This window comes from Protomyctophum bolini (assembly GCF_963924005.1).
Source record: "Protomyctophum bolini genome assembly, chromosome: 2".
Classification (NCBI taxonomy): Eukaryota; Metazoa; Chordata; class Actinopteri; order Myctophiformes; family Myctophidae; genus Protomyctophum; species Protomyctophum bolini.
In genome coordinates this window covers 454,483-467,224 of record NC_137863.1, presented here as the reverse complement: position 1 = coordinate 467,224, position 12,742 = coordinate 454,483, and the positions used below count along the sequence as shown (strand labels likewise).

General features: G+C 40.6%; 1 protein-coding gene across 1 annotated transcript in view; it reads left to right on the top strand.

Moving 5' to 3' along the window:
* The window catches only part of znf740a (zinc finger protein 740a), a 51,205-nt gene that overhangs the window by 36,234 nt on the left and 2,229 nt on the right, over nucleotides 1-12,742 (top strand). Inside the window, exons 17-20 of the mRNA XM_080785024.1 lie at nucleotides 4,744-4,827; nucleotides 5,654-5,737; nucleotides 10,513-10,596; nucleotides 11,573-11,691. Of these exons, the coding sequence (XP_080641150.1) occupies nucleotides 4,744-4,827; nucleotides 5,654-5,737; nucleotides 10,513-10,596; nucleotides 11,573-11,691 (371 nt within the window). The remainder of the gene's footprint in view (nucleotides 1-4,743; nucleotides 4,828-5,653; nucleotides 5,738-10,512; nucleotides 10,597-11,572; nucleotides 11,692-12,742) is intronic.

Here is a 12,742-nt window from a genome sequence, read left to right as displayed (position 1 = left end):
TGAATAAAGCATCGCCTACACCTCAATCTACACCATGTAGAGTTGAATAAAGTATCCCCTACACCTCAATCTACACCATGTAGAGTTGAATAAAGTATCGCCTACACCTCAATCTACACCATGTAGAGTTGAATAAAGCATCGCCTACACCTCAATCTACACCATGTAGAGTTGAATAAAGCATCGCCTACACCGCAATCTACACGATGTAGAGTTGAATAAAGTATCCCCTACACCGCAATCTACACCATGTAGAGTTGAATAAAGTATCCCCTACACCTCAGTCTACACCATGTAGAGTTGAATAAAGCATCGCCTACACCTCAATCTACACCATGTAGAGTTGAATAAAGCATCGCCTACACCGCAATCTACACGATGTAGAGTTGAATAAAGTATCCCCTACACCGCAATCTACACCATGTAGAGTTGAATAAAGTATCCCCTACACCGCAATCTACACCATGTAGAGTTGAATAAAGTATCCCCTACACCTCAGTCTACACCATGTAGAGTTGAATAAAGCATCGCCTACACCGCAATCTACACCATGTAGAGTTGAATAAAGTATCCCCTACACCTCAATCTACACGATGTAGAGTTGAATAAAGTGTCCCCTACACCGCAATCTACACCATGTAGAGTTGAATAAAGTATCCTCTACACCTCAGTCTTCACGATGTAGAGTTGAATAAAGTATCCCCTACACCTCAATCTACACCATGTAGAGTTGAATAAAGTATCCCCTACACCGCAATCTACACCATGTAGAGTTGAATAAAGCATCGCCTACACCGCAATCTACACCATGTAGAGTTGAATAAAGCATCGCCTACACCTCAATCTACACCATGTAGAGTTGAATAAAGCATCGCCTACACCGCAATCTACACGATGTAGAGTTGAATAAAGTATCCCCTACACCGCAATCTACACCATGTAGAGTTGAATAAAGTATCCCCTACACCGCAATCTACACGATGTAGAGTTGAATAAAGTATCCCCTACACCTCAATCTACACGATGTAGAGTTGAATAAAGTATCCCCTACACCGCAATCTACACGATGTAGAGTTGAATAAAGTATCCCCTACACCTCAATCTACACCATGTAGAGTTGAATAAAGTATCCCCTACACCTCAATCTACACCATGTAGAGTTGAATAAAGTATCCCCTACACCGCAATCTACACGATGTAGAGTTGAATAAAGTATCCCCTACACCGCAATCTACACGATGTAGAGTTGAATAAAGTATCCCCTACACCGCAATCTACACGATGTAGAGTTGAATAAAGTATCCCCTACACCGCAATCTACACCATGTAGAGTTGAATAAAGTATCCCCTACACCGCAATCTACACGATGTAGAGTTGAATAAAGTATCCCCTACACCTCAATCTACACCATGTAGAGTTGAATAAAGTATCCCCTACACCTCAATCTACACGATGTAGAGTTGAATAAAGTATCCCCTACACCGCAATCTACACGATGTAGAGTTGAATAAAGTATCCCCTACACCTCAATCTACACCATGTAGAGTTGAATAAAGTATCCCCTACACCTCAATCTACACCATGTAGAGTTGAATAAAGCATCGCCTACACCGCAATCTACACGATGTAGAGTTGAATAAAGTATCCCCTACACCGCAATCTACACCATGTAAAGTTGAATAAAGCATCGCCTACACCGCAATCTACACGATGTAGAGTTGAATAAAGCATCGCCTACACCTCAATCTACACCATGTAGAGTTGAATAAAGCATCGCCTACACCTCAATCTACACCATGTAGAGTTGAATAAAGTATCCCCTACACCTCAATCTACACCATGTAGAGTTGAATAAAGTATCCCCTACACCGCAATCTACACCATGTAGAGTTGAATAAAGCATCGCCTACACCTCAATCTACACCATGTAGAGTTGAATAAAGTATCCCCTACACCGCAATCTACACCATGTAGAGTTGAATAAAGTATCCCCTACACCGCAATCTACACGATGTAGAGTTGAATAAAGTATCCCCTACACCGCAATCTACACCATGTAGAGTTGAATAAAGTATCCCCTACACCGCAATCTACACCATGTAGAGTTGAATAAAGTATCCCCTACACCGCAATCTACACCATGTAGAGTTGAATAAAGTATCCCCTACACCTCAATCTACACCATGTAGAGTTGAATAAAGTATCCCCTACACCTCAGTCTACACCATGTAGAGTTGAATAAAGCATCGCCTACACCTCAATCTACACCATGTAGAGTTGAATAAAGCATCCCCTACACCGCAATCTACACCATGTAGAGTTGAATAAAGCATCGCCTACACCTCAATCTACACCATGTAGAGTTGAATAAAGTATCCCCTACACCGCAATCTACACGATGTAGAGTTGAATAAAGTATCCCCTACACCGCAATCTACACCATGTAGAGTTGAATAAAGTATCCCCTACACCGCAATCTACACCATGTAGAGTTGAATAAAGCATCGCCTACACCTCAATCTACACGATGTAGAGTTGAATAAAGTATCGCCTACACCGCAATCTACACCATGTAGAGTTGAATAAAGTATCCCCTACACCTCAATCTACACCATGTAGAGTTGAATAAAGTATCCCCTACACCGCAATCTACACGATGTAGAGTTGAATAAAGCACGCCTACACCGCAATCTACACCATGTAGAGTTGAATAAAGTATCCCCTACACCTCAATCTACACCATGTAGAGTTGAATAAAGTATCCCCTACACCGCAATCTACACCATGTAGAGTTGAATAAAGTATCCAATACACCTCAATCTACACCATGAAGAGTTGAATAAAGTATCCCCTACACCTCAATCTACACCATGTAGAGTTGAATAAAGTATCCCCTACACCTCAATCTACACCATGTAGAGTTGAATAAAGTATCCCCTACACCTCAATCTACACCATGTAGAGTTGAATAAAGTATCCCCTACACCTCAATCTACACGATGTAGAGTTGAATAAAGCATCGCCTACACCGCAATCTACACGATGTAGAGTTGAATAAAGCATCGCCTACACCTCAATCTACACCATGTAGAGTTGAATAAAGCATCGCCTACACCTCAATCTACACCATGTAGAGTTGAATAAAGTATCCCCTACACCTCAGTCTACACCATGTAGAGTTGAATAAAGTATCCCCTACACCGCAATCTACACCATGTAGAGTTGAATAAAGCATCGTGTCGTACATTAAGATCATGTCAGCAGGTTGTTTTTAACGGACATTAGGTGTGTCACTGCAGAGTCTAGATCCCATAGATCAGAGGGTCTTTGTCCCCATAGGCCAGGGGGTCGGTCGCGGTGATTGCGAATGTCATGTTTCTCTGCCGATTGTTATTGGAATCACTTGTCCGTTATGAGATATCTACAATGTAGATGTTTCACAACGGACAAGTGATTCATGATTTGGTCCTTAAAAAACGTTAGACTTTAGGGCCAGTCCACACCAGAGGGTGGGGTCCAGATAAAAAAAGGTTCTACCGTGGACATTAAATACGTAAACGACACAAACGGGGAAACGGAATTAACGGTCTTAAATACTTTATTTCCGTCCCAGAACTTTGAACACGACGGTGCGACGTGGCGTGTGAACACGTTGCGAACCTCAGGGACACTGACTCATGCAACACATTCACGGCGTTAGTTCAGTAGCTACCGCGTGGTTAATAACCTCGTCTCGTGAACACAATCGTGTCATCGACGTGTGTGGATTCACAAACTATGATGCTTGATGATGTGTGAGTTGACAGTTTGTCGTATTCTTGATGCTAAAGTTGGGTCTTCTGTGTGTAGGGGTGAAGCCGTACGCTTGCACCATGTGTGACAAGAGGTTTTTTCAGCGCCATCACCTGGCGAGACACAGCCTCACTCATATGGGTATGCAGCGCCTGAACAAAATCTTTAACCCACAACACAAGTTTACGAGATTAGGATTAAGTTTCATATCTGTGTGATTATTATCTTTTTTTTTTTAGTATATACGTAATTGCATTCATTCATTCATTCTTGACTTTAAATGTTTGGTGAGAGTTAAAACTCTGTTGTGTTAAATGCCCACTAGTCACCAGCTCATGTGATGTGTTGTGTTAAGTGGATTTTAAGATCTGCGACCCCCTGTTTTCAGAATCGTAACTTTAAAAAAAGTGAGACGAACGAATCTTATTGACTTTGTTGTAATTCCAGGGTGTGGAATTGGTTATTAACCACCCATAATCAATTATAGCTATGATGATGATTTTGAAATGGAAATACTTGCAGGATGTAGCTTTTCCGGGGGGTTAAAGGGACACTTCACCCTTTTTGCTAAAACATATATGTTAATGACATTTAGGAGCTTTAGAACACTTTCCTGGTGGTCTTTATGTATGTAATATGTGGTTTTAGATATTTTAGATTGTAGCAGTGATCCTTGTGGATAGGGGGAGAGCTGTCTTACTGAGACAACATGTAGTCCAGGAAGGTAGTGAGCCCAGTGTCCATTGACATCAGAGACACCAGGCTCACTGCTACAATCTAAAATATCTAAAACCACATATTACACACATAAAGACCCCCGGGAAAGTGTTCTAAAGCTTCTAAACGTCATTAACATATATTTGTTTGCAAAAAGGGTGAAGTGTTCCTTTAAAAGTAGCTAGGTTAAAAGATGACACACAGTAACACGTTGCTACTCTGGCGGTCTCTAGGGGTGAAGCCGTACGCTTGCACCATGTGTGACATGAGGTTTTTTCAACGTTACCACCTGGCGAGACACAGCCTCACTCATACGGGTATGAGTCCGTGCACCGTGCGCACCACATGACTGTATGTTAGCCAATAGGGTTAGGGCTAGCCCACCACATGACTCTATAATCTATATTAGCCAATAGGGTTAGGGCTAGCCCCACCACATGGATGTTATGCTCTCATTTAGACTCTATATTTTAGCCCCTTTTTTCAATTTAAAGCTTTTCATGACATTCATTTATTTAGATTTTTAGTTTTTCTTTTAGGTTTTATGGCCTCATTTACACCCACACATTCAGCAGGTTTTCTGTGGTCTGGGGTTTTTTCCTGTGTGTTCCGAAGCCTTTTGAGCTGCAATGTAAACGGGCAAATTCTAATGTCATAAATGGGATCTGTGGGCCGTTACATCACAGTCCACAGGCCAATCGGAGCACTTGTTTGAGCCAGAAAACCCCCTAGACCACAGAAAATCTACTCGATGTTAAAAGTTAATTTTTATTGTGTGCAATTGAGCTCAGAAAACCTACCAAAAAAGATAAATTACAAAAACAAATATTAATGTCACCAGACCTTTAAGGTGAGAGATACCCCCCCACACACACACTTAGCTAGTTGAAATTAGCTGTCTCTAATTAACAAGTAAAGCTAAAGTTGACTGATTTGCAGCATACAGTATTTGGTCTTTCACACATGTTGGAAATAGATCAGTAATAACAAGAATCTCACCCCGGTTTTTTTCTCCTTTGTGTGCATGAATAATTGGCATACGTGTGGTTAATAACCAATAGCTTTCTTCTTGAGACATTTCATTCCTATTATTAAATCAAACTGAGGCTGGGTACTAAAATGTCACCTGTCTGCTGCGTCTAGGTGTGAAACCTTACGCTTGCACCATGTGCGAGAAGAGGTTTTTTCAGCGCTACCACCTGGCGAGACACAGCCTCACTCATATGGGTATGACCGCGCCCACCTTACCCATGCCACTGACATCAGTGTGTACACAAGGTCAGACAGCTTAGCACATTATCCTCTAACTTTCTTTAAAAAAACAACAATAGAAATGTACCGTTTGCAGCGTTTGTTTTGCTTGCTCTATCTATCTAGTTGCTCTATTATTCTAAGCCTATATAAAGACTATTAGTTCAGTAACATGTCATATAATCTATTCAGCATTGTGACATCATCAGCTCATGTGATGTGTTTTTAGTTGTGGACTTGAAGAAATTTGATAAACACTTCGATTGCTACTCTCATTTGGATCGGGGAATTATTAACGATAATTACGTTTAAAAAATGATTTAAAAAAAGTGGTTAACAACCCATCAATTCTGAACAGGAACATTTTAAATGATTATTTGCATATTATTGATGATGAGAAACACTGATTTTGAAGAAGCTTAGATAAAAGTAACACATTGATGCTCTTGCGTTTAGGTGTGAAACCTTTTGCTTGTACCATGTGCGACATGAGGTTTGTTCAGCGTTACCACCTGTCAAGACACAGCCTCACTCATTCGGGTATGCGTTCAATTCACCCTGCAGCCCACCCTCTTATCGCTTACTCTGTAGGGTTAGAACTCATGCAGCTATGAGTCTATGGATCTTATGTCTCCGTAGGGCATCAGCAGTGACAGTTTGAGGGACGTTTTACGTTGGGGCGACACAAGCAACATATTTTACACAACACTATTCAAATTGGTACAGAGTTTTTCCACTTACAAAAAAAAGAAAAGAAAAACCCAAAAATGATTCCCCCAGAATTGTTGGCACAAAATATACTAGTAGAGACACTTCAAACAAGTCAGTTTCTCTGTGTTGGGATGACTTTCTTTCAAGGGGCATGATGAAGAGGTATTTACAGATTTTAAAAAAAACATGACGTTGTTGTGATAGTGCTTCTCAAAGTCTGCAAAGTAAACTATTGTTTGCATATATTATAGGCATTTTCCATTTTAGTGTACACTGTCGTATATATAGCATTAGGTACTGCATGTTAAGAAGAGCATTTCACATTTGGGCTTTAAGTTAAAAAGTTAACATCGGTGAGGGACGTTAGGGGTGTGTGTGTGTGTGTGTGTGTGTGTGTGTACAGGGGGGGGGGGGGTGATAATTGGCCAGGTATTAATGACTAGGAGGTTCACATCCTGACCACCATGTGCAGCGTACCAAAAAGTATTTTAGTGTTTCAATAAAAATGGAGACCCCCTAATGTTATTATAGTCAGTATGAGCGTGGCAGTCCCTTCCTTCCCCTTACAACGGCACCACCAGAGCATCCCCCATTCATTTCTCCCCATAGACGTTTGGAAACGTATTTCATTTAAAGACCTGTAAGCCTCAGACAAAGACAACAGCCCGGTCGACACATCGTGACAATAAACACATTGGTTTGGGTCGAAGCAATAATGAAAAAGTAGGGGTAAAAAAAAAGGCAGGGTACAACAACCCAAACAACCCAAAACATGTGTTTTGAAACGTCTATGGGGAACAATGAAACGTCTATGGGGAACAATGAAACGTCTATGGGGAACAATGAAACGTCTATGGGGAACAATGAAACGTCTATGGGGAACAATGAATGGTACATTCCCCCCCCGGGCGACACTGTGGTTCTGAAAGACTACATGATTCCAACATCAAATTGACGCATCACTGTTTTATTTCTATATACCTTATAGAACGTATAATATACGACAAATAGAAATTAAACAGTGATACAAGGTATACATCCCTACTTGGATAAGATTAAAACAGAACATACATGGGGGTTCTAAAACCAGTATAACTGATTAAGATTAAGACAGAACGCAGCCTTATAACCATGCATGGGGGTTCTAAAACCAGTATAACTGATTAAGATTAAGACAGAACGCAGCCTTATAACCATGCATGGGGGTTCTAAAACCAGTATAACTGATTAAGATTAAGACAGAACGCAGCCTTATAACCATACATGGGGGTTCTAAAACCAGTATAACTGCCACAGCATGTTTGCACAGAGGAGAGTGAGCATAGCTCTGCTCTGCTGTAAAGCTCTTCACGTTTCATTTTAAGAACACTGGAGAGAGACGTTGCCATGGAAATAGAAATAATATTGCCTGAGAGACAGTGTCGCTGCTTTGGGCGCGCACACTGCCGTCAAGTTACTGACGCTGTTGACTGGCATCAAACACGGAAGGATATGGCTTTGGAAACACGGTACATTTTGACCGTTAAAAAGTCCCACAATGTGAACTTTAGGAAAGTGTGCCAATAATTCCGACGGGCAATTCATGGATGTGTTTGATTTGGACCTGAACGCTAACCAATGTGTGAGGCGCTAGTCGATGCTGGGATATGTAGTTCTATATGTGTAAGGCGCTAGTCGATGCTAGTATATGTAGTTTATATATGTGTAAGGCGCTAGTCGATGCTGGGATATGTAGTTCTATATGTGTAAGGCGCTAGTCGATGCTAGGATATGTAGTTTATATATGTGTAAGGCGCTAGTCGAGGCTGGGTTATGTAGTTCTATATGTGTAAGGCGCTAGTCGATGCTAGGATATGTAGTTTATATATGTGTAAGGCGCTAGTCGAGGCTGGGATATGTAGTTTATATATGTGTAAGGCGCTAGTCGATGCTAGGATATGTAGTTTATATATGTGTAAGGCGCTAGTCGATGCTGGGATATGTAGTTTATATATGTGTAAGGCGCTAGTCGAGGCTAGGATATGTAGTTTATATATGTGTAAGGCGCTAGTCGAGGCTGGGATATGTAGTTTATATATATGTGTAAGGCGCTAGTCGATGCTGGGATATGTAGTTTATATATATGTGTAAGGCGCTAGTCGAGGCTGGGTTATGTAGTTCTATATGTGTAAGGCGCTAGTCGAGGCTAGGATATGTAGTTTATATATATGTGTAAGGCGCTAGTCGATGCTAGGATATGTAGTTTATATATGTGTAAGGCGCTAGTCGATGCTAGGATATGTAGTTTATATATGTGTAAGGCGCTAGTCGATGCTAGGATATGTAGTTTATATATGTGTAAGGCGCTAGTCGAGGCTAGGATATGTATTTTCTATATGTGTGTAAGGCGCTAGTCTCGATGCTGGGATATGTAGTTCCTTTGATCTCTGAGCTAGAATTTCCTTTAATTCTGTTTTTTTTGTTTTTCTGATCCTACCAGAAAGCCCTGTAAAGATACTAAGCCACCTGCGCCCTGTAAAGATACTAAGCCACCTGCACCCTGTTAGATTCAATCAGCTTAATTCCCTCGGTACTAAAACTCCCACACAAGGTAAATAAATGTCTAAAGGACGGAATGTTTTCAGAGAGATAACGTCATAGGGCTACATCTTGCGCCACCCCTTAACCCATTCTGACCTGAGATCAGATTCATACGAGGTTTCCACTGGACACACACACACACACACACGCTGGTCTGATGAACCCATTCTGACCTGAGATCAGATTGTAAAAATGTCAGTCGTTCTTCGATTTTTTTCAATAGCTAAAGCATAACATGATGCGAAAACCAACATGGGTTCCCGTTCAGAATGGGTTAAATAAACATTTTTAAAATAGTTCAAATGGCCGATCTACAAGCTCCAATTCTATTAACCCCATTCTGACCTGAGATCAGATTCATACGAGGTTTCCACTGGACACACACACACACTGGTCTGATGAACCCATTCTGACCTGAGATCAGATTCTAAAAATTCGTCAGTCGTTCTTCGATTTTTCAAAAATAGCAGAACTACAACTTGTAGATCTGCTATTTTTCAATAGCTAAAGCATAACACGATGCTAACACCAAAATGGGTTCCCGTTCAGAATGGGTTAACGTCAGTGAGATAATTCTCTATTTTAGACGTTGAGACACATGTCATTAAATCATAAACGTAAAGCTAGGATAAGTGATGTGTTTTTGGTTAAAACAAAAAAGGTTATTGTCGGAAGGTTAAACCACTACTTTGTGGCAGTAATCATTGCTAGAGAGTGTGTTCAGTAACAGAGGTATGTCTGTCTCTCCAACGCCTTAATAATCAGGGGAAAAACCATTTTCAGGTGGGTGACAACATTTCAGCCAATCAGGAGAGCGTACCCATTCATCAGCTTGATGTTGTAGTGTTCCACTTCACAATTTTGGTCTGCTCTTAATCTGTAATCCTGACTGAGATCTCTCTCTCTCTCTCTCTCTCATGATTGGATGAGATCGGTATCCCGACCTGGAAATGGGATATCTCTCTGTTTTAAATAAAGAGCTGGAGACTTATTCCTGTTAACGAACAAACACTCTGTATGCAATGTAGTAGCGTCAGAACATTTATTTATTTATTATTTAGCACTTTATTTTAACCAAAGAAAATGACTTCACCCTACCTTAGTTTTCAACATGTCTGGAAAGCTACGTTCCAAAGCGGATCGCCATAAGTAGGCACATTTTCTTTAAGTTTAGGATGAGCCGTTATCTCCACTTACAGATGTGTACGTTTAGGATGAGCCGTTATCTTCACTTACAGATGTGTACGTTTAGGATGAGCCGTTATCTCCACTTACAGATGTGTACGTTTAGGATGAGCCGTTATCTCCACTTACAGATGTGTACGCGTAGGATGAGCCGTTATCTGTATCAGTAGCCGTAGATCTTGTAGATTGAGCGTGTCGTGAAGCGTTGTTGTTGTTATGTTGTTGCTGTGTGGAGGTATGTAGGGCGGGGCTAACGTATTGCTCTGTGTGCGTAGGGGTGAAGCCGTATGCTTGTGCCATGTGTGACATGAGGTTTATTCAGCGTAACCATCTGGAACGACACAGCCTCACTCATACGGGTATGCGCCCCCATTTACCTTAACCGTATACCCATATATAACCTATATATCACTGAACCTACCATATAAACACCATTATATCATCTATATATATATATATAACTGAACCTACCGTATACACACCATGATATCATCTATATATAACTGAACCTACCGTATAAACATCATTATATCATCTATATATAACTGAACCTACCGTATACACACCATTATATCATCTATATATAACTGAACCTACCGTATACACACCATTATATCATCTATATATAACTGAACCTACCGTATACACACCGTTATATCATCTATATATATATATCTATATCTATATATACACTGAACCTACATCATATATTAACCCAGTTAGACCTGAGGCCGATTCTACAAAACGACAGTTTTCTGAAAAACCTTATGTTTCTATGTCAGTCGTTCTTGTCAAGGACCCCCAAAAATTATTATTATTATTATTATTATTTTGAAACAAATTGACAACAATAAAATGACAGGGAAGAAATAAAGGAAAAAACAATCACAGGAACAAAGTTTGGAGTTTGGATTGTCGAGTCATTTGATGGGATGTTGAACCAACCTCAAAAACAAATACCTTTTTTTTTATTTTTTTTTATCCTTTTTCAGGGGCACCATGTTTGCGTAGATCTGGGACATGAAAATTTGAAATTCCACTCTGATCTACACATAATGAGTTGATGACAAAGGGCATTTAAAAAAAAATATATATATATATACAGTATATCAATTATCAGCTGCTTGAAACTATACATTTGAAAATTGTCTTTTATCGCTAGGGCGAGTGTTTTTTCATCTTTTTCTTGTTTGTAGATGTTGGAAATGTAATGGGTAAGAGAGAAAATCTTAGCACAACCAATATACTCACCTGCATGTTGTTGTGTGTGTGTGTGTGTGTGTGAGACGCTGAGGTCAGTCATCCACTGACCACGTTCCATGTGTGCTCTTTCAGGAGAGAAGCCCTTTGCTTGTGACATGTGTGATATGAGGTTTATCCAGCGCTACCACCTGGAGAGACACAAGCGTGTGCACAGTGGAGAGAAGCCGTACCAGTGTGAGCGATGCCAGCAGGTACGTAACAACAATATTATAGTTATGCTTATCTGAATGCGGCGAATGATATAAAGTAGGCATGTGACGATTCACTCAACTCACCATACGGTTCGTATCACAATATGAGGTTCACGATACGGCGCTTTCACATTTTTATTTATTTAACTGCATTGCAACATTACTTTTGACAGTGCAGAAACACATTTCTTTGCAACAACTGTAAACATGCTTTCTTGTTTAGAACCTAGCTCGAGTTAACCCTAATAGTTGGCCTTGGCCGTTTTTAAGCCTGTTAAAATAACAATAAAAATAAAAATAAAGCACTTGTCCCACACAAGCGATACTTCTGTCCCTCAAATGAACAGTTTGAATCGGGTCACCCTATCGACACGTACTTTTTCAAATCCATGTAAATGGGCCAGAGTTAGCCATAAGATAATCTGTAGTCCCTGAAAAAAGTGGTATCCGTACAAAATCATACAATGCAAAAACAAGGAAACACAGTACAGTACAGTACAATACAGTACAGTACAGGGGGCAGAACAATTACAGTGAAAAGTGACACCAGTGACAAAGGAAGCTGGTAATACTAAAAGTTACTCGTGATTACAGATTTGGTTTGCTTTAAACCATTTTGGTGAAAAATCGGAAGAACGACTGACACAGAAACTGACACAAGCTTTTTCAGAAAACTGTCAGGATGTAGAAGACATTTATAGAATCTGATCTCGGGTCAGAATGGTAAACGGTCAGGATGTAGAAGACATTTATAGAATCTGATCCCGGGTCAGAATGGGTCAAGCCAAGGTTACATTTGAAGGTCAGATAGTTGGAGGTCTCTCTGAAGCCCTACAAACACACCGTCTGCGAACGCCGCGCGTCAAAACAGCCGCCTCCTCCGTTATTTTCAATGAACCTTATCGCACACCGGCGGCGTCCGACGCGCGTTCACGTCCTCGCCTGACGCTCCGATACGCCAGCGTTCTGTTTTCCAGGCGTTGCCGCGTCGCTGCGCACCCGGTGTGTGCGCTGGGCTTTACTTATACTTATAATTTCTAGCTTATCTAAA